Here is a 22,650-nt window from a genome sequence, read left to right as displayed (position 1 = left end):
ACACCGGGGAAAGACACTCTGTGATTCAGTCGCAGGGCCCTGAAGTCGCCGGTTCGCTTGTTTATTGAAAGTTTATTAATATTACACGGGTGGCGTGTCCAAATTGCACCAAGCGAAGTGCTAGCATGAAGTCGACCGGATGAACGGTTGTCAAGATAATTGAAGGACATACATAAAGATAGGCGGAGATTTCTTCTTTTATAGTTAGATAATCACATTGTGAGACTGCTTGCAGTTTGGGAGAGGGGAATTTCCCTGTTGGCCTGTATCCCTAAAACGGAGAGAAACAGCGTCTTCAGTCTGTTTACTGTACGGTCACGAGGGGTCTGCAGAGCCTCATGCAGAAGAAACTCTTTGTGACACCGCTGTCCGCCGCATTAAAGGTAACACAGAACATCTACAGCCGAACCGTAACAGGAAGAGACTGAAAACGGGAAACAGGAAGGCAGCTTTGACGGACAAAATAGAAGGTGGCGTTTCAACATAGGGACGCTACAAAGCGCAGAACACTCACCCTGTGTAGCGTGACTGTGTGCTGTTCCCATATGACAGTCTCCTCCATTGCTGCACTCTGGACGACAAACAGAGAGAAAGATTCAGGTTAATTTCATAATAATATTTTCTCTGAAACCGTATTTTAGTGCTTTGTTCTTTGAATGTTCATCGAGATATCATTCAAGTGGTTTCACATTTAAAGTGTTCACAATCCCTGTCCCACAGTTCAACAGTTCTTTCAGCGAATGCATATTTCCTGACATTGAGTCGTCGAAAAGGTTTTTCATATTTCCAAACTACATCCATTAGTATAGAATCCTGGCGCAGCAAAAAATAGACAATAATAGACATCCTTGTCATATATGCCGGATATAAATGTATATTTAGCCTCATCCCGGGTATGTGCCAATGAGCCCGGACAATGTAAACCGTTGAAGCGGTTTTGGTTAAAAGGTTGATGTAAAAATCCCTAAATCTGATGTCAAATGTTTGAAGGGGAAAACCTACGACTGTGATCAGGCATCATTCACAGAAGCTAGGACAATAGATATCTTTCAGAGCTTGTTTCCTCACATTATCAAACCAGTAGGATGAATAAAGTATTCATCTATCAAGAGTGCGGCGGCTAATAGTCTGACAAGTAACAACTGTCCATCTGATGCGGGAAGGGTTATCTTTGTTTATCTCGAGGCAAGCTGGCATGTAATTCCAGTTTAGATTAGAATAAAAATGTTCCCAGGCTGCTGCTATCAGGGTCTGACAATCTTGTTGACCAGTCGCCCCAGGCAACGATATCTGGGCCATTGTCAACCAACTAAACTAGTCCGATTGTCCCGTTTTTAACCACTTTTCATGTTAAAAAAGAATAAGTGCAGTATACCTCCATATAATTAATTTGTTTTCCTGGCACATTAACTTAGTCTGTCAACAATTTGAAAATGTGAAAATATTGAAATATGAATCATAGGACAATCACCCAATTATAAAATTATTGAAATTCGTCAACCATTTTTCAGATGGCAACCAAGAGCTGATGCATGGTTGCCAAGTCTAAAAGTTAGTACCATGCCCTGGCTATTCTTAAGAACATGGCAATTGTGACCAGTAGGCTTGGGCGATATCCAAAATTTTATATCCCAACGCAGGCCAGCCCAAATATCACGATACACCATATTATCGTTGTTGTTGACGGAGTGGTGGTCGGGGGATTTCAATTTTGTGAAAATAATGCATACAAGTGGCAAATAACGGCTGAAGCCGACACAGCAGCGCATTGTTCACTGTTTCGTATACAGCAAAACATAACCCACACACATTGATTTCAAAGGTACAATGGGAACCATCAACCATCAAAAACGTGTTAACATTTTCATTAGCCCCTTTCCCACATGGAATCCATAACATTGCTGGATAAAAAGGCAGTAGGTCGTCATTTACACATTGGCCTCCTTTACGGAGAAGCTCTGTACGGAGTGTTCTCCCACATTAGATGACGACTGTTACGGATACGGTAGGTAATTCATTAGGGTCAAGTAAAGTATGTCCAGTGTCCGCGACCGATTATAAGTTATCAAAGAGCGCGATAACCGATATTTTGGACCGATATACATTTGCAGTAAAAATGGAAACTTTAGTGCCAAAATGTACAGTAACACAAAGGTTCCTTTAAACATCTGTTTAATTAAATACTAGAAATTGAGAAAACAGAACATTTCAACTTTACATTTTAGGAAAGCTATGTGCAGGGAGCTTCTAGCAGCATTTCTTGAAAAATGTACTGAAATTTTGAATAGATAAAAATAATTAACTAAATAGCTCCCCAAAAAAGGTACATTTTACTGTTTACAAACAATGTTTGTCAAGTTTTTCCCTGTAAAAATGAATAAAGAAAAAATAAATAACCTGTAAAACTTCAAATTTGAAGTTTAAACCCTTCTCTCCAAGTCTCTCTCCCTCACCTCTCTCTCTCTGCCAGTGTCTCCTCTCTCTCAAACACCCCTCTCTCATATGGGATGGGATGTGTTCCCGCTGTATTCTCACAATGTATTTAGACATCAATCTCGGAATTCCAACTTTATTCTCTGAACTGAATTGAATTGAGACTTTGAAGTGCAAATTCCCCGTTTGCTCTCGAAAGGTTATCCAGAGTTTATTCTCAAGATTTTGACATTAAACTCGAGATTCCGAGTTAATTCTCCAAACACGGGGGTATTTATTTTTTTTCTTTGCGTGGACTTCATACTCTTCCGTCAACATCAGCACAGACTACTGTGATGTTTATTTTAACTAGAGCAACATCAGCATTCTTCCCTTTGAAAAAAAAGCCTATCGTCTAAGCCGTGCATATCTCTCTCTCGTCCCTCCCGCAAATACGGAATACAGTGTTGAGTGGCTATTTACTCATGCCTAGTATATGGTACAGCATAACCAACCTGATAGTGCTGGAAGCAGGACTACAGCAATACTTTACGACATGCGATTTACATTCTGCACTTGGGAGCAAGTGTAAATAAACATGGCGGAACGTGGCACTCACTCCGGGAAATTACCCATTGGATGCTTCAGGGATTATTACAGTATTTGCCTGTTCTGCTACTGTGCTGCGACACCATAAGGGGAGGGGCACGACCGAGCAATACACAAGCAGCTTTTTGTTTGCCGGTCACGTTTTAGTTCAAGGTTTTAGTGAATTTAAGTTTACACATTCAATTTTGCAAAAAGTCTGATTTTGATAAACTGTATATGTCCTTATTTTGCATCTCCTGTGAATTTGGGAACCCGACAAGCGCCTTCCTGTGCTGCGCTGCATCATGGAGCACATTTTATTTATTTTATTGGCGATCATATCAGACAAACTAACGATTCCGAAAATTGGTAAAACGAGAAATATCAGATCTCACTATTGGCCGGGCCGATAATCGGTTGACCCCTAGTCCTGTGTGGATGTGATCATTTGGACAACGGCAACAGACGTACAATCTGAATCAGTTGTGGTTTTCTTCCTGGCTGTCAAGAGACGAGCACTTCAGTTTCAACCTCCCCGTCTCCCCACCCCTCCCGGACGGACTCGGTTCCCTCCGCTGACAGAGCGGGGATCGAGCCCCATTCCCCGGACACAATAACCCTAACCCAATGTTTTTAGATCAGTGATCGCTTTCAACCTGTCTTACACTCTCTGCCTCAGGAGAAGCAACTTTCACCACCTGTTCTACCTCTCCCTGTCCGCTCTTTCCCTCTCCGGCTCCGTGCTCCGGTGTAGCTGGCGGGCAAAGTGCTTGTACTCGAAGCACTTCATACTTCTTGAACTGACATACAGCCTGTTGTGCCCCTCTCAATCCCTAACTTTAAAAAGACACGTCTAGGGTCTGAGTGGCAATTTTAAGAAACATAAAGACCATCTCCGTAGACACCGTTTCAGTTCCATGTCTTTGCAGCTGAACTCCACGGTTCGGACTCTCCATTTATTTTGCTTCCCGAAAAAGTATTTGTACAAAATAAATATTGGTAAAAATTCACCATTTGTGCTTTGCCCGTATTCTGATTCCAGCTATATCCATAGCTAGGTTCCCTCTCTGCAATAGAAAAAAGTGTTTGACAAGACCCACTTTAAGTTTAATGTGTTTTGCAAAATTTTAGGTTGTAAATTAAACTGCTGCAAATCAATTTTTCCATAGAGTATGCCTGCGCTTCCAGGCACTCATCTACAACAGGCTCAGTATTCTCTGTAAACAGTAGCCTTTCATGATGCGGGTGGGGGGAAAAAAGAGTGCGGGGGGCTTTGGATTGCCTTTTTTTTTTTAACCCTTTCTAATAGCCACCTGAGGGGCTGGGGCTTTATTTGTGTAGCTTCTGCATTTCAAGTTAAAGTGAGATAAGGAGCACGCCAAGCCAAAAAAATTCAAAGCCGGCGCCTCTCAACTCCAAGGACTGTGTTTATCAAGCCCCTCAAGAGGAGGAAATCATTCCAAAAGCTGTCCAACAAGTCTCAAAGTGATGCTAACATCCAAATGTAATGTTGCATTAGCGCTCTCTTTCTACATCCTGGGTGTGTGTGTGTGTGTATGCGTGTGTGGTAGCTTCTGCTGCCGCCCTCAACCTGCGTCCTCCCTTCTCACCACGTCGAGGAGCAGTCTGTCTCCTGACGGTGGTTGTCTCCGACTCCTGCTGCTCAGCATTCTTACTTCATCCCGGGTTTTTATGGTGGCTTTCATCTTGTAGTGTGGCACGTTGTTGATTCATAGGAGGCGGTGACCCGTGGTTAAGAGTCAAACAATGTCTTATGGTTTGCATGTAGTTTACGGACGGGTTAGTCAAATAAACCAGTCATTTTATGCAATTAATATCCTGTAATCAATGGTAAAAATTGTCCACCGCCCTCCTGTCCTCAATGCTTCTGCATGTTGGAAACTACTCCTACATAGCGATTAGTGACATCACAACGACATCATATGATTATGCCACCAGAATGCTTCAGGTACGGGAGCTACTGCATGTGGGAAATTCCAGACAGAAGGGTTCCAGCAAGAGTGAAGGTCTACAGGACGGCAGTGAGACCAGCTATGTTGTATGGTTTAATGGTGGTGGCACCGACAAAAAGCAGTTGTTGAGGGTGTTAAGATTTTCATTGGGAGTGAGAAAGATGGACGGGATTAAGAATGAGTACATTAGAGGGACAGCTCAGGTTGGACAGCTTGGTGGAAAAGTGAGAGAGGCCAGATTGAGGTGGTTTGGACACGTTTGGAGGAGAGATGAGAGTTACATTGGGAGAATGATGCTGAGGTTGGAGCTGCCAGGAAAGAGGAAAAGAGGAAGGCCAAAGAGAAGGTTTATGGATGTGGTGAGGGAGGACATGATGAGGAAGATGCGCAGAACAGAAGGTATTGGAGGCAGATGATCCGCTGTGGCGTCCCCTAACGGGAACAGCCAAGAGAAAAAGAAGAAGATATTACATAATAAGAACAATTTACAGTAGCTGCAGGCAGCAATACATGGGGTCCATTATGGACACCAATTACAAATTTTTCGAATGTAGCATCAGTTTGTGCTGTCGCTCGTCTTTACATCAGCATTATGGTTTAGTAATAACTGTATTGGTCTAAAAAGAGTTTAATTTTCCGAGTTTCCATTAAACGCAGCATTGCTCACCTAATGACAAGGTGAGTCCTGGTGACACGTATAATTACTAATACAAGGATACATTTGTTGCGTGTTATGACTTCATCCTAAAAATTAACAGGTGGCTGTCTCAACTCAGATATCTCACAATCAAAATGTGCTCATTTAAAGGGTAGTCAGTCGCAGGAACACATGGCGCGATATGGCAGCCCAACACATCTGGTACCAAGGACCATGGACGGACCACTATGACCACGACATAGACCACTCACTAACTGGTCCGGACCACTAGCTTCAGTGCCCCTAGTGGTAGTAACCAGTGGTCCTTGCTAGCGACCATGGAATGTGTACAGACCACTGAATTGGCTACAACCCCTGCTGCCCTTCCCTGTAATACCGTGCCCATGGTATAGATTTATGGTGCAAAATTTAAGATGCCAGCGCTAGAAATTCTTTACGCCAATATTTTACCACACGGTGCCTTGCGTTGCTTGCGCGCGCATGGGAGCGAGTGTAAACAAACATGGCAGAACGGGGCTTAGGGAAATTACTCATTGGATGGCATTACACAATTTGGCCGTCTGCTACCGTGCAGAGGCAACATAAAGTGAGGTGAATTAAAGTTTAAATCTTCAATTTTACAATTAAGTCGGATATTTTGAGATATGTGTATGTGTGTATACGTACGTACACACACACACACACACACACACACACACACACACATATATATATACATACATACACACACACACACACACACACACATATATATATATATACATACATACACACACACACAAACACACACACACACACACACACACACACACACACACACACACACGTATATACATACATATATATATACATACATACATACATACATACATACATATACATACATATATATATACATACATACATATATACACACACACACACACACACACACACACATATATACACACATACATACATACACACATATATACATATATATATATATACATACATACATATATATACATACATACATACATACATACATATAGAGCTTATTTTGCCTCCTGTGAATTTGAATGCCCCTCCTTTGCTGCGCCACGACAGAGGCTTTACCATGTGTTTTTCTTTTTTAATATTAACAATTTATTCATTGAATACACAAAAAACAAGGTAGAATTAACACCATGAAATACTGTATACAGCGGTATTTTGGTAAATACCGTACCACGTTGTGACATTTCATCGCTACCAGACAAATGGACGTTCCGAGCCACAACCTGCACATTTAAAGCAAATTGGATGATGATGTCATAAAGCGTCTTCCGCCACAAACTCATCCGACCGGAGGTTTGGGGTGTTGGGGTGTTGGTGATGCACAAAAGTTCAGCTACTTGCGGTCAAATTCAGTCAGTTTTTCACAAATTTCTGCTCCGTATGTGGATCGGTTTAGATCAAACTTGAACCACGAGATGTCCGCGACGTCCTGTGACCCCAACCGTGTCTTTAGCTGCAGCGGTCATCCTGTTCCGGACACCTTTAGCCCGAAGGTGCCAAGGAGAATGAAAACAATAAAAATCCAAACAATAACAAAAGGACCCCTACTAATAGTAAAAATAATAAATATAGCTACAGGCAGCAATACACGGGGTCCAGTTTAGTAGTTTTAGGTAGGTATTCATTTTTGAAGAGTGAGAAAGATTACAAACAGAAGTTACAAACACCTTGGACTTACTTCTGGAACAATCAACGTGCACTTATGTCCCTGCATGTAGCTCTTCTGGCGTTCAGTTGAATAGAAGAACTCTGAACCCTGAAGAACAGTGTTTTTGGAATTACAATCGATCCTGGATAATTTGGTGATGTGAGTTTTCCCGCTCTTCTTTAAAAATATACACTTTTGTCCGAGAAATAATGTGTCTTAATTTGTGAAAGACGCTTAATCTTTCGCAACATGGTCAGAACAGGTAAGGTCCATGTCCTTCCTGTGATATTCAGCGGCCTCTGAGGCGTGCCTGGACCCCAGTTTGGGGACCACTGCCCTAAACTACCCAAAGCCCAGTAACCAATTGGTTTGGTCAATAAGGGTTACAAGAGAAGGTTCCACTGACTGGAGAAGGAGGATTTCGGTAACCAGTTTCTGCTAGCAGATGATTATTTTGTTTCCCTCAACACTTATTAAGGACGCAAAGTCATAAGTCACTCTTATCAACACACAGGGACAGACTGGATGTTTTTCAGATTGTTTCACGCCTCACATTGTGGCTTATCTACGGCTATATAGATAGCACGCCCGGTTTAGCGCCAGTTCAGAGTGACACTGGGTCACTCGTGTGAACTCAGTACTGCTACTGCCAATCAAACTGGAAGGCCCCCAGGCGCGGGCGGGCGGGCGGGCGGGCGGGCGGGCGGACACACACACACACACACACACACACACACACACACACACAGACACACAGACACAGATTATTTTAAAATATAGATGCAAGATAAAAAGTACTTTGGTAAAGTATAACCTTGGCTTTATGCAAACTAAGTACAATGGGTGTGGTTATAGAAAAAAAAGAACATGTGACTTGACAGGACATTACAGCATACCATTCACATTACTAGCAAATAACCAGGGCAGTAAATCAGGAGTGCGTAAGGCAGGGCATCGTGGGCCGCTCCTTCAGCACTTTAGCTTTGTATTCAGCGCCATACAGAACTGCCATTAGCCACTTTGACTCCAGCCAGCTATGACAAAATGCATCAAGACATTTAACGACAGGTATTAACCACTAGCGACACTTTAGTGCACTCCACATTCCACATCAGGGCACCTTATAGCGCAAACCTATTTGTTTTATAAGATTTAGGGTCTGCAAACTGATGACCTCAATAGGTGGGATTCCTTTCCTCTCACTTTGCACTAGGACAGACCACAGGTCACACATTCCCTTTCAGCACCATTACATCCACAAATGCTTTCTATGTGTTCAATCTTTTGAGACGGCCAAATCTCATAGCCTTCTATGTATCAGGAGAGGAAGAGATTGGACAGAATGAGCTCATATTGGAACAAACAGATGTGTGAGAGAGAACGATTCATCTTACGTGAAAAGTTGCGTCAAGTCCAGTCCTCTCCTCGAAGCTCCGCCACCGCACAGAATAAGACATTTAGATAATTTGTTGCAGGGGTGTTTCTCAAACTGGAGCCCAGATGAAAGTTCATAAAATCTCATTCAGTGAACCAAAAAAATAAAATTTTCTATTTTTTGATGGGACCGCATCAATATTTTTCTCAAAAATAAATCATGGGTTCAGTTTGTTTTTATGGGAAATGGGTCATTGGAAAAGCGTGTCACTATAAAAGACTGAGGAAGACTACAATTTTAGTGCAAAGACCAATTCCATACGATACGACAAAATAACCAATTCGGCTGCTGTGAGATATGTTGTGAGTTGTTGGACGTGGAAGCCTGAGAAGATCAACACGACGAGCAGAATGCCGGGCTCATGCCCTGTGCAGAGCCTGGCAGTCCACATAAATATGACTAAATCATTGACTGAAGAAACCTGGACCCTTACAGATCCTCCTCAAGTTGCAATATGCCTATATTTTCACACTTGCTTATTTTTTATTGCAAAGTTGTCCTTTACATTTTGTTAAACAGTGCCATTTTGATCGGACATGCACTGGAAGGAATCTGTCTGTCTGTACGTTGTATGTATGTATGTATGTATGTATGTATGTATGTATGTATCTCCTTCGATTATCCCGACAACCATTCATCTGATCTATTTCACAATTGGCCGATGAATTACTGGGGATCCAAGGACATGCAGCATCGAATTTGGTGCAATTTGGATACAGGACACGTGTAATATTAATAAAATTTCAATAAACAGCGAACCAGCGGGGGCGGGGCTTCCCGTGAGAAACAGCGCACCGTACGTACGTAGCGTATAATAGTAATTTACAAGGAAAGGGACCCAAAGAATCATTGATGAGCAGTCCTAAATCAGCAGTATGATACAGTCTTTGATTTAAAAAAAACAACACACTAGAGTAACGTGACTGTGTTAGAATTGGAGCAGAGTAAAAAGTATAGATATTTGCTTTGAAATGCAGTGGAGTAAAAGTCAAGTGTCTTGAGTAATAATTGAGTAAGAACAGATACTTAAAATGTGAACGTGTGAATGTTTTCCTTTGTTAAACTTTTTTTGCAAAGTAACTCAGGTCAATGGAGAGGAAAAAATTAAAACAAACACTCTCCATTACGCTACCGAGGGGGGGTATGCGCGCATAAAACCTAATGTAATGCCGCAAATGTGGTCTCCCTGTTACAGAAGTGCAGAATTTATTATTTACAAGTAAATTATTTACACAAAAACATCCAGTTTTTACTAAATTAAGTCCCATAGCAATGGAAAGCAATGGGGAGACAAGTTTTTTTTTTGGAACGGGACGAAACAAGACAGTCCCTTAACTCAGTTGTGTTTAAAAATGTTGTTTCCTACATGCAGGAAGCAAACAGAAATAAATAGATCTAAAATAAAAACACGGGCACTGGAGTTGGGAACTGGCAACGCGCACGGTGCACCGGCGTCTGTAGGAGAGATAAATAAAGAAATTCTCTGAGGTTTACATTTTTCAATTTCCAAGTAAGAAACTAAGGAAATAAATCCATTATTTTATTTAAAATAAATCAAATTCTTTCCTTATGAGATTATACAGCATATTGCTATATTCTAATCACAAGATTTACATATAGAGTGGGGAAATGAGATCCGATCGCAAGTGGTTACTCGACAGTTCTGAGTGGAGAGGGCGAGAGCCTCCGCCCCCTCTCTCCCTCTTCCCCTCTCTCCCTCTTCCCCTCTCTCCCTCTTCCCCTCTCTCCCTCTCTGCTCCAGTTTCAGAACACGGTAAACTGCACTTACTCCGTTTCAATGCTCTGATTTTTCCTGGAGGATTAAAATTATTACTGTCATGACTGTGTTATGAATGACTATGAAATCGTAAATCTGCCCAAGCCGAATATCTAGATCCAAATGTTCTACAGAACTTCATCATGTTTTAAGTTGCATGGTTGGTATGATCTAAGGTGATACTGTGCGTACATTAAATACATAATGAAAGAAAAAAAGAAGAGTATAAATTATGGTAAAATAATGTAAAAACTAAAGTACAAGATTTTCCCACACCTGTATAAATAAAGTGTGACTTGACTCGACCTTTGACCTTATGGGATGCAGTTTGGAGTTCTCCTATAGAGCTCGTTGGCCTGGTTACAATGGAGAACAGGGTAGCTGTTTAGGTGGCCTGACATTTCCAGGCCAAGTCTGAAGGCTCCCCTCAACAGTGTGCATATTAAACACGATTGGGAGAATTTAGAAAACATGGCAGGTTTTTTTTCTGTTAAATGGTAGGTACGGCGTGGGAATGTCATTAAATCATTGCCGAGAAGGATGACGGCTGTACACACAAAAGACAAAAACCTATACTCAGCAATATAAGCTAAACAAAAAAAAAACAACGATAGCCATCTTTGCTACCAAGCTGAGAGGGTCATGTTTTTATCTAAAAGGCAGAGAAGATAATTCCAAACAAACGGGGGGGGCCCAAATTCAAAGTCAGTTGTGTCTGTCTCCAGTAATTGTATTTTTTGTGGCAATGTGATGTGTATGCACTTTATGGTAACAAACAAGCTGTGCCAACAAAAGCTCGGCAGGCTGGAGCCAGGGCTGGCAGCCGCGAGGCTGCTAGGGGACGACACGTTGGCCGGGTCAGGCTTGGGGGATTACAACCGGCCAACTTGGGAACCAGCTCTGCAACACAGATGGATTGCACAGCTGAGCAGTGGGACGGGAGAAGAGCGCTCTGGTCAAAATCCAGAACATTCACTCAATACAGAATATTATCAGTTAACATAATAGTTGGAAATTCCAACAGACCTACTGTGGTCAGTAATCAAGCAGGGATGCACCGATTGTGAAATTTTGGGCATTATACCGATGTTCAAAATAATAATTTGGCTGATAGTCAATACTTTTTTTCGCTTGTTTGTTTATTTTGTTTTTGTTGTTATTTATTCATCCTTTTTTGTGCCAGGGAAACAAAGAAATCTTCATGATAAAAAAAAAAAAACTGAACTGGTAGAACTGTTACTGTAAAGTCTTTCAGCCCTTCATCACACTATCTTTGAACAAGCACAAATCAATCATACAAATGTATGAAACAACCTTGAATTACAATTCTGAGCAATAAAATTATCTTGATCATTTTCACGATACAATCTACCACGATAACGATGACACATTTATGAGATTTATTTTCGATACAGAGTCCATTTTCCTCTACCTACAAAGACATGACACGAACAGCCAATGGTACAGCAGAGAAACAAACATGTAGGGCTGCCCCCGGAGGGTCGACGAGTCAAATCATCAGTCAGAAACCCGCCAGTGACTGAGATTCTTCAAGTCGAGCAGTCTCTTGTTTTGTTTGTTTTGTTTTTTTTCCCCAGTCAGTGTCCATTAAAATGACACGAACACTGCTCTCCGTGCGCCCCAATTACCGTGCCCCTTTCCTCCAAGTAAAACAACTAAGAACAGTGTGTCGACGGGGCACGGAGGATCGGGGCACGACTCGTAGACTCATTAAAATTATTTTCTGCGCATGACGCATAGAGAGGTAGGTGATCGGGGAGAGAGTCACATTGAAAACGTCCCCATAACGCACGGCTTCATCCCATACCATTGAATAAGCACTGATTCAAGGCTCCTCTCAATTCCCAAAACAGGGAAAATCATGAGGCTTGACGCCATCAGTCGTGCTATTCTTTGCCATCTTTCTCAATCTTCATAATTTTTCTGTCTATTTACCGTAACCATCCAAGATTTGCAAATAGCCATGGTGCATAAAGGAAAGTGGTCCTGCGGACTCAATAAAAAAAGTCAGAACTTTATTTCAAAGGATTCTACTCGACATTGTGCGAAAACAAGATCGGCATCTTGCCTTGCAGAGATGGAAATATTGAGTGGCATCATTTACCAAACAATGACAATATTGTGGGGTTCAGGGTCGTAAATATTTGCTTGGGTAAATTATATAAATCAAGGACTAAAGGCTATAGTGTACCTAGTTTGCTTGTGATGAGAAAACTCTGTATTGGGGCTGAAGAAATAGATTTTTCCTAATAAGAGGCAGACAATGTGCCGAGGGTGTTTCAACCTCCCGATTAACAGACTACATTTTATGCTGAAGTAGGATTTAGGGCGAGCCGAGGCAAGATCTTGTTCAATTTTGACCGCCATGGGACAGAGTTGCCAAAAATAACCCTCATTAATTCTGCCGTTGTGATACTGCCGATGAACACTGGAGTACACAGAAAAACCTCATGTTCTATTAAACGCCCTGAACTATCTATAACATGTGATGCAACAAAACAAAGATGATGATTCAGTCTCTCTCTGTCTCTCCCCCTCTCTTTCCCAGTCTCTCGCTCTTGCCTCGCTATTGTATTGTTTAGTGTGTGCAGGCACGGAAGAATGTATGGGGGACAAATCCTCCACAAGCTGTAGGCCTCCATGCCAGTGCGCACACACACACACACACACACACACACACACACACACACACACACACACACACACACACACACACACACACACACACACACACACACACACACACACACACACACACACACACACACACACACACACACACACACACACACTTTAACAAAGGACTGGTGGACTTCTAGTGCTTTTATAGCTCATTGCAACTTTATTATGATGACACCTAGTGTATATGTATCTATGTATTTTATTTATCTATTTTATGACGAGTACTGGTTGTGTTGACTACTGTTTGCAAACCAAATTGCCCCTTGGGGACAATAAGGACTATTCAATCCAATCCTCTACAGAGTCGGTGTCCCAAAAATGTGAATATTCTTCTGCACTGTAACAAGCGGTGTTTTCCCCTGAAGAGGAACATGCATGAATAGGTGTTCTTAAAGCTCCAAAAGAAAGATGTTCAGAGTAAGGGCAGTTTTCATAATAAATATTGCAGTTTATAAAAAAAAAAACAAAAAAAAAAAAAAACCTCTGCCTAGCTTTATAAAAGAAAAGTCCCTTTACACAAAGAGAAAACTACATGACACACTTAATTGTGTGCAAAACTTTGGTTTTATTGTTCAGTCATTGATGCTGAAGATAAAAACTCTCAGAGGATAAAACTTTGCTATTGAATGTGTCAATAGAAATTGAAGAATTACTTCTGACTGACTTCAGTTCTAGGCTGGATGTAAAATGGAGTTTTAGAATTGCAATTTGCTAAATCCATTTGGTATGGGCAGGTGTTTTCCACTAGCGATGGTGCCTCCTCTTTTGGGGAGGAAGATGCATATAGAGGCTGGGACTTGGGTTTTAGCTGCACCATCATTTATGACAGCAATATTTTGCGATCAGGGGTCTCCCCCCAGTAGCTAAGTATATTTTCTGTGATTCCTTTGGCGTTCAACTTTAGTACTTCAACAAGTGAATATGTGACTTTAATCAATAAAATGCAGCGTTTGCTGCGTTGACTCCTAAGAGGCCGACTCTCTGTCTGTCGTGAGGCAGGACTAGATGGCAAAAATATGTTTCCTGAATTTGTGCTTTCCCTTTTTTGGTTTGCAAGCTAGCTAGTTTGCCAACCTAACATGTAGCTTTGGAAGCGGTATCGGTGCATGTGACAATCAACCCCTCAATGATCTGATGATTCTGGTGTGACTGGCACCTTTGGCAGAGAAAGATGCCAAACAAATCACTCTGGTTCTATGCAAAAATATAGTAAAATAAACTTAATTTGGGTTTTTTGGAAACTATGGATTTCTATGTTTCTTGAGATCACCGTTACCAAACCAGGAAAACCAGCAACACACTGAAAGCTGCACTGCACCCAAAGCCAGGAAACCACAGTGGGATTGCACTGTACCTTTGTCACCGGCAGCAAAGCAGAAAACAACCAGAATGAGATGATTGATGACTTCGGGAATCGGAAATGATAGGCCTGGGAGTGCTGACACCTGCTAAAACTCCCTCCGCCTCAGAAAACGTATACAAATGCTGGTGAGAGCTCATGCGGGCGGGGGGGGTCCCTGGAGGCTTAAGTCACATTCCGCACACGGTCAGACCACGATACTGCAGATCTCTAATGGAGGACAGAGAGAGAACTGGTAAAAAATGGTTGAAAAGATGAAACCAATTAACTCAGACATAAACTCTAATCGCCGTCTGTTACCATAGTGACGAAGGAGAAAGGATTAACAGCATCAAAGGCTGTGGTGGAACAGATTTTTACCACGTTCCCTTCATCTCTTGTGTTTGTGTGGGCATGGTCCGGACGCAACAAGGTATAAGCAAGAATGTCAAAAGGTACTTACAACATTTCACTCTCATGATGATCACAGCAGACACAAACCAAAAAAATAACAAAAAACAAAAAAAAAAAACAGCAAAGCTGCTCTCCCACCTCCAGCTAGTCCTCAGTAAATCCAGCAGCAGATTGTTTTTAAATGCACATCAGCAGCCTCGATAGATGACCGTGCCAATTAGCGCTGGGAGAAATCTGCCCACGCCTTCTGTTTTTTCTCCCTTTTACCCTCTTTCTTTCCTTGGCTCTGAAACAGCAAGGAAAATTGAGCCACGGCGAGCGAGGGATTATAAAAAGAAAAGTGTCAGAGAAAAGCTAGGTTACCACCACCCCTTAACAGTACCTCGCGCCCAAACGGATCTCCGCTGTCTGCTCCCAGCATTTTTCAAACTATTTTCTCCCGTTGTCTCGTCCCCTACACGCTCACGGGATGGTAGCAAATCTCTTCTGGCTTGGCAGCAATCTGTGTGGGATCTGCAGTTCCGCTACAGCGTGGGACTCCACTGTACTACAGCAAACACCCATCCGCAGTGTAAACTGCTGTATCGGACTTAACCCCCCCAGCGCCGTGGTGGACTGAAGCAGAATCCATCAATCCACAATGCGTGTGGGACATCATGATCATGCCCTTCCCTTCCAGGTGTGCTGCATTATATGCATAAATTATCTCCCTCATTACAATGACATGATGCAACACATTAGCACATGAAGGGGGTGAGGGGGTGATGCAAGATGTTTGATGTAAACCTTTTACTGAGAACAATGTACAGACGGGTGCATATGTCTACAAAGCAACCGCGTCTGACATATTCAACCTGAACTATGCAACTCCGGCTGCACCACAATTTTTCCCAGTGCTCCGAAACACTGGGACAATCATGAGGACAACTAGAGGACACCAGAACAAGAAATATTTCCTAACCAGTCAAATGTGGGATTATTGACTGTATATCTCACGGAGCTTGATTTCCCGATGTGCACTGCTCACATTACAGCAAGGTCTCTCCCCCTCCCGAGGAAAGATAAACACTCGAATCTGAGAAAACACATGTCTAGACTTTGTGACAGATTGTGACGTTATGGAATGACAAAAGATTTACTTGGATGCTTAAGCCAAATTTAACATGCAAACTCAACCCATTAATACAAATAGCAAGCTTAGATTTGGGTGTAACGTGAAACAAAGGTCACAGGTTTGGGCTCTCCGGTTCATCATAAGGTTGAACTAACTTCTTTCTGGTAAGAGGACAGGTTAAATTTACATCCTTGGGAGCGAAAACAGTGAGAGCGGTGGGGAGAGATACTGTGCATATCTTCTTTCGACCGCCTCCTGGCGACCAGCCTCAAAATGAATAATTTCCATGCCGACCACAAATGGCATGTATAGAATGTGTTTTCACGTCACGTGAAACTAATTGATGGATTCCTGAAGTTCCACAACTGCTTAAAGGGGACCCATTATGCTCCTTTTCAACAAATTAATATAGGTCCCAATTTATTATTATTTTTTTAAGTTTCTTGCTCAAAATGCCACTCAAATTATGCATTCTAACATCCCTCTGTAGCCCTTCTGTTCTGGACGGGCTGTTTCTGTGTGTGCCGCTTTAAAATGTAAATGAGCTGCTCGGCCCCTAGTTCTGAGACAATGGGGTTTGATCATAAGTTCCGGGTTCTGTGAGCCACTCGGGTTCGAACTTGAGTTGTGGGTTCAGTTGTATGAAGTCCGTAAACTTTCACCGATTTCCCCTCATCAGTACACCAAAATCTGTTTCTGAACAAATTTGAGGAGAGAAATAAGGAATCCAGTTGCTGAATTTTCACTGACTCTAGATCTACAAGGACAAATTTAAAAGTTTGTTCCGACTTTCGTGGCAGTGGGCCAAGCTTGTGGGGAACATGGAGACCACACTGGGTAGAGATGCACCAGTCCACTGTTTTTCAGTTCCGATCCAATTCCCGACACATACTGTACGTGCCCATACCGATTCCAATACCACAGCTTTTTTCTTATTATTATTGGTGTTTAGGGCATCAAATATTCCTCTATAATCTGCATAATTCTTTATTATTTTTTAATATATTCAATTGTTTATTGTTCAAATACTGAAGAAAGAAAATTCTGCTTTTTTTTTTTCATTGATATGTGTTGGTCTTCCCAGCGGCGCTTTTCTAGCTGTGGGTTCTCTCAGTTGGAGGGCGGTTCCAAGTTGGAGGGCCGATGAAGCCCTTAAAGGACGTAGATAAGTAGTGCAAATCTGAATGGCTAATTTCACCACATGTGTTTTTTAAATAGACAGCTCACAAAAAACTGACTAGGTTGTCTCATTTCACAGTTTGTGTGTAGGCCAAAATTTAGAAATTCAGAAACCCAAATTTATGTGCACAATAGGGATGCAATGGTACAGTGGGCTCACTGTTCGGTATATTATCACTGCTTTAGGGAGACGGGGGTTCAAGTTCATTGGTGGGTTGTTATAATTTGCATAAGTTCATCTGACACACACACACACACACGCACACGTGATGTCTCGTACAAGCAGGGGGAAACATTTGCCGGCGGCAGGAGACGGCAACTTAAACAAACAACACAACATAATACAGTAAAACTTGACCAAAAGAAAGAGGGGCTCATCACCCGGCGAGACTCTGTTCCCTTAATTCGTACAAAAGAGCCTTTCAAAAGAATCCTTCAAGATAAGTTCGTAATAAAGAGAGACACGGCCATCCCAGGGAATCACTTTCCCACTGGAAACCTGCGGCGCGTCCAGTGGTCTTCTAGAGTGTTACCTTAATACCGCGATTCACGTGTGCATATTGAACCGCTGGGGGCGTAGCAAACAGTTCGATAACATACCGTGTACTGTTGCATCCCGAGTAAACAAGCACTGACAACGTGCGTTTTTCATAATAGGTCCCCTTTAAACTTCTCTTTTATATGGAATTTGTTCCTAGGGAATCCAGTCCTGTCCTTGATACCGATGAATTCATTCATCTCTTTGATACTGAACTCATTCATAATCATACCCACAGCTTTCATGCACAAGGCAAAACTGTGAATATGGTCAGTAAAACCTACCAAACCAAACAAAATCCTTGTGGGAAAAAATGAAATTATGTCCACTATTGGTTGGAGTAAAGTACAAATAACTAACGAGGGCATAAGCCAAAATGTGTTTTAGTAATGCAGCAGTGCATTTTAATCATGATGACTTAAGAACAAAAAAAGTAATGAGCTTCTGAAGCGGATGTTTCCTTTTACTCCAACCAATCAACCATTGGATACACACTCTGTTTCTTCACTTTCCACCAGCACAAGGTTTTGTGGGAATACCCAAAGCACGCCAGAAACACATCTACTCTTTTTTTGTAGAACAAAAGGACTCTCTCTACCGCTCCTTGTGTACAGTCATGCATGTTTTGCTTCAGGTATTCCAGGTTAAACTGAACATCTTGGTCGCTGCCTGTTTTGGTGATCATGAAATGAAATATTTTTCCTGCTTCAAGTCAAACCGCTGAATGCATTAACTAAACAAACTGATATAAAAAATAACACGGAGAACAAACTGACAATCCTGGATATGAATCGTAGTTTTCATGACTTAAAATCCTAAAAAAATATACACTAATATGGAAAGAAAAACCTTTAAACTATCTAAATCTATTACTATTTCTATTAATTCTATTAATAACAAAAAAGGATTCTCGTGGTGACAAGGATGTTCCACCACTTTTATATAAAACATATATTATGTAAAAATTTAAATACAACTATTTAGTTCATTGCCGTAGCCCTTGAGGCCAGAACCATCCACGATGTACCAGACTTTCATACAAGAGTGTCATTAAAAATACAGTAAGCTCCCGTCTGTCTTTGAGCGTGTCAGAATTAGCATTTCGATCGCAGGGTCAAAATAAACATTTGACTAAGAACGATGAATCCCAATAGGGTTGTGAAGGCTCTTGATAGTGCATGCCTCCAACCAACAGACCAGACACTTAGAGACCATTTGTGAACAGGACCTTAATTTAGGAGCTAGAGCCGGGGGGTCACTGGTGATAAGCAGCGTTAAAGTGGCTGCCTTTAAAGATATGTGCCAGGAAATCAGCCCCAGAAGTCAATCAGCCTGGTGGAAGTTATCAGCGCCCCAGCACAGAGCTCAAGGAGGGCGGGAATGTCCTGATAAGCACCAGGGCCTCCCCTCCACCAGCCATCTCTCCCTCGCACCGGCTGATGTCAAGACAAAAGGGACGACACAGACAGGGTTGATAAGGGGCCTTTCTGTGCCACAACCCCCCCCCCCCAAAAAAAGAAGAAAATTCCCGCTGAGCTGTGATTTAAACATTTTCATTGACATTTTCATCCTGATAATCCTGCCTCACCCGAACAGGGATTCATAATGAACTTAATTTGTTCAAATCTGTGTGTGTTACTAGGAAACGCATCCATAATGTAAAGACTCCCGCTGTTCACCCTCAAACCACCCACAAGGACATGAACTTTAATAATTTGAAGGCTTTTGCTAAGGAGTCTAGAGAGGACTTTCATCAAATCAATGACCTTTCTACGCCCGAGAAGCACGCATCTGTTCGCAGATTAACCGGTAAAAAAAATAAATAAATTAAAAAAAAAATAATAATAGGCCTGACCTTACCCCAGAAAGATTGCCAGAAATTCAAACATGACGGTGAGCATCGTTAGAGAAGGCATGCAAGATAGATGTAGGGCTAGGGGTGATGGTTCATCATGAAATGTTAACAGTCTCATGGTATGAGGTCCAAAATATTTTAGTGTAATGTAACGGAAGTTGTTATTTTCGGGATTGTCTGACATATACTGTATTTGGCCGACATATAACTATAAAGGAACCAATCTCCGTATGTACGTACGTACAGTATATATGTACATACAGTATGTATGTATAGTATGTATGTATATATGCACAGTATCTATGTATGTATGTCCTTCCATTTTCTCGATAACCGTTCATCCGATCTACTTCACACTTTGCAGGTGTTTTGCTGGGGACCCAATGACCCCAGTGGGGACCCCAATTTGGTGCAAGACACGCAAAAGGTGGAATATTAATAAACTCTCAATTAACAACAAACAGCGAGCCAGCATGGGGCGCCGCTTCCCGTGAATCAATCGGCCCGTTCCCAAAAGGCATTTTCGGCGCGGAAACGTGACTGCAATAAACTTTGAATAAACAAGCGAACAGCGACTTTATCCAAAAGCGCGATTTGGCCGTGTTTTGTTTTGGGTTTTTTTCCTGTGAGAAAGAGTGTTTTTCACCGCGACTTTTCACCAACAGGCATGTCTTCAACGGCACTGCGCTAGTTACCATTGAAGTTCAATGTTCTGAACTTCAGTTGAATCCTCTAACAGCTATTTTAAATATACACGCAAACATCAATACATAGGACAGGATCAGGTCTTACTAAAGAATCTAATGTTTAGAGAAGCATTGCTGTGCACAGAAATACCAGTTATTGTAGTTCGTAATCAATTCAGCACAATGCATACGACACATAATACTAACACCTCCTAAAAGCAAATCTCATCAAAACTCACCACATTCACAAACATCACTTACGCTATGAAATGACAGTCGATATATTTGGGGATTTCGGTTTTCGTAACATGGGGATAGCATTACAGTGAAGTAAAGCAGTTTTATGAACCTCTCAGATATTTATTGTGTTTAGTAAATATCTAATGAAAGCGGCGACAGTCATCCCCAAAATACTGTCTAAGTTACCCGTGTTAAGGAAATGAAAAACATGATAAATTATAAAAAACATCATATTTTATTGTGTCAACAGATAACAGAACAACACGGGCTCTTCGAATTCACTGCTTTTGCCTCAATGTGCCAGTACTATCGAACAACTAACTCATACTCTGTGTGTCCCTGTTATTTACACTGCGAAGTTCATTTACACATTATCCGCATCTACACAGGGGATCACGATCAGAACCATACCAATCAGAGCTGTGCATCCATGTTCAACAGGTGACGCTCGGTGCTCTGCGCGAACATCGGATCCGACGTTATCGGTCCAATCGCCATTAACAAGAAATAGCCCAAATGACCCTTTAAACCGACAGCGGAGTGATGGTTCCTATGCGACCAAAACACACAACCAGATGACCGGCATCGACCAGTCAGGCGGGGTTTCACCGACACCACAGGACCGAAGCTGGCCAAGCAGCTGCTGTTAGCCTCCCAGCGAACCAAGGGTCCACCACCTTCCATCTTACGGAGAAAACGGGCGCCCGCGGACGTGTTGGCGGGTCGCCACCCCTTCCTCGGCTAACACAGTCCGAACAGCCCATTGTCCGGGACGTTTCTCCACAAATAATACCGGCTCGGGACGTTCAGTCCATCAGCTAGCTGGCCGACATTTTGTCCCAGAAGCTAACTAGCATGAGCGAACTAGCATCGGCTAACTACCGTCGGCTACCTAGAATTAGCTTCCATTCGCTGCCTCTGAGTACTCGTTCGACTCGGAAGCCTCCCCGCTCCTCGGTGACAGCTCGGCTGCCAATGATTTAATATGAACGGGGACAATTCCCACTTAAACGACACGAACCTGCGGCGTTCAAAAAAAAACAACAAAAAAAAAAAACCCAAAACGTTTCCGACGTTACGTTGCGATGACAGCTAACCCGCTAGCACGGCGCTAGCTGCTTCGGGTCTGGGACCGCGCTTGCGGCAGTCAGTGTCCCGCATCCGAACACGTCGACGGGCTCGCGGACGGTACCGACGGTGATTCACCGGGACGACTCACCCAGACGCACCTTCTCGAAGCCTCCACGGACCGGACCGGACTGACTGACTGGATGGCTCTTCAGCCGCACTGCAACGGCAGCACCGAGCGGGTTCCTCCCCCTCCGCGGCGGTGTGTGTGTGTGTGTGTGTGTGTGTGTGTGTGTGTGTGGCGGCGGCGGCACTGACAGGTCAGTGTGAACGTGGCGGTGGCGGACCCGGCCACAGCAGCAAGAGCAGCGGGAGCAGCCTACTCTGCTGCAGCATCCAGCGCCATTCTGCTGCTGCAATGTGCAGAGCCCAGCAGCGGGCGTGCGTCGGACACACACACACACACACACACACACACACACACACACACACACACACTTACACGCACGCACGTCGGGCACAAACACACACACACACACACACACACACACGCGCGCAAGCAAGCGCGTCGGACGGACGGACACGCGCACGCACGCACGTCGTACACTGCACAGGATGCATGAGGGTGCGTGGAAGGACTAAATACAACTCTGTAAAAACGTCCTTTATTTGCATTGATTGTTTCAGCACCCTCGCTTTTCAATCGTTGTTTGGTAGGAAATGAATGCTCGTTCATCCCAAAACAAGTTCCATCTACCCCGAATTAAGCCAAAATACTAGGTTTCAACATCTTAAATCTTGCAGCATGGCCTGTTATTACAGGAAGTTCATGCAGACAAATTATATTTAATAAATAGATCCCTCCAGTCCTTCACAAGCACCGTGTATGGGACAGACAGTTATTTCATATTTAATGGCAGCCCTTAAGGACCATTTTAAGTTTACAATGAGTAGCTTCGAGGGAGTCACTAGAACGTGACCCGA

The 22,650-nt window shown here is 42.7% G+C and overlaps 1 protein-coding gene across 9 annotated transcripts in view; it reads right to left on the bottom strand.

Moving 5' to 3' along the window:
• Positions 1-21,909, bottom strand: part of tjp1b (tight junction protein 1b) — a gene marked incomplete at its 3' end in the record, with an annotated part of 50,579 nt that extends 28,670 nt beyond the window's left edge. For all 9 annotated transcript variants that reach the window (XM_080002519.1, XM_080002524.1, XM_080002527.1 and 6 more), the window contains exons 1-2: positions 21,818-21,909; positions 515-571 (exon numbers count right to left, since the gene is read on the bottom strand). In XM_080002519.1, the coding sequence (XP_079858645.1) occupies positions 515-562 (48 nt within the window). In that variant the 5' untranslated portion in view covers positions 563-571; positions 21,818-21,909. The remainder of the gene's footprint in view (positions 1-514; positions 572-21,817) is intronic.
• Between the last annotated feature and the right edge of the window lie 741 nt (positions 21,910-22,650).

Source organism: Zeus faber (genome assembly GCF_960531495.2).
Source record: "Zeus faber genome assembly, chromosome: 6".
Taxonomy (NCBI): domain Eukaryota; kingdom Metazoa; phylum Chordata; class Actinopteri; order Zeiformes; family Zeidae; genus Zeus; species Zeus faber.
This window is presented reverse-complemented; position numbering and strand designations above follow the sequence as displayed.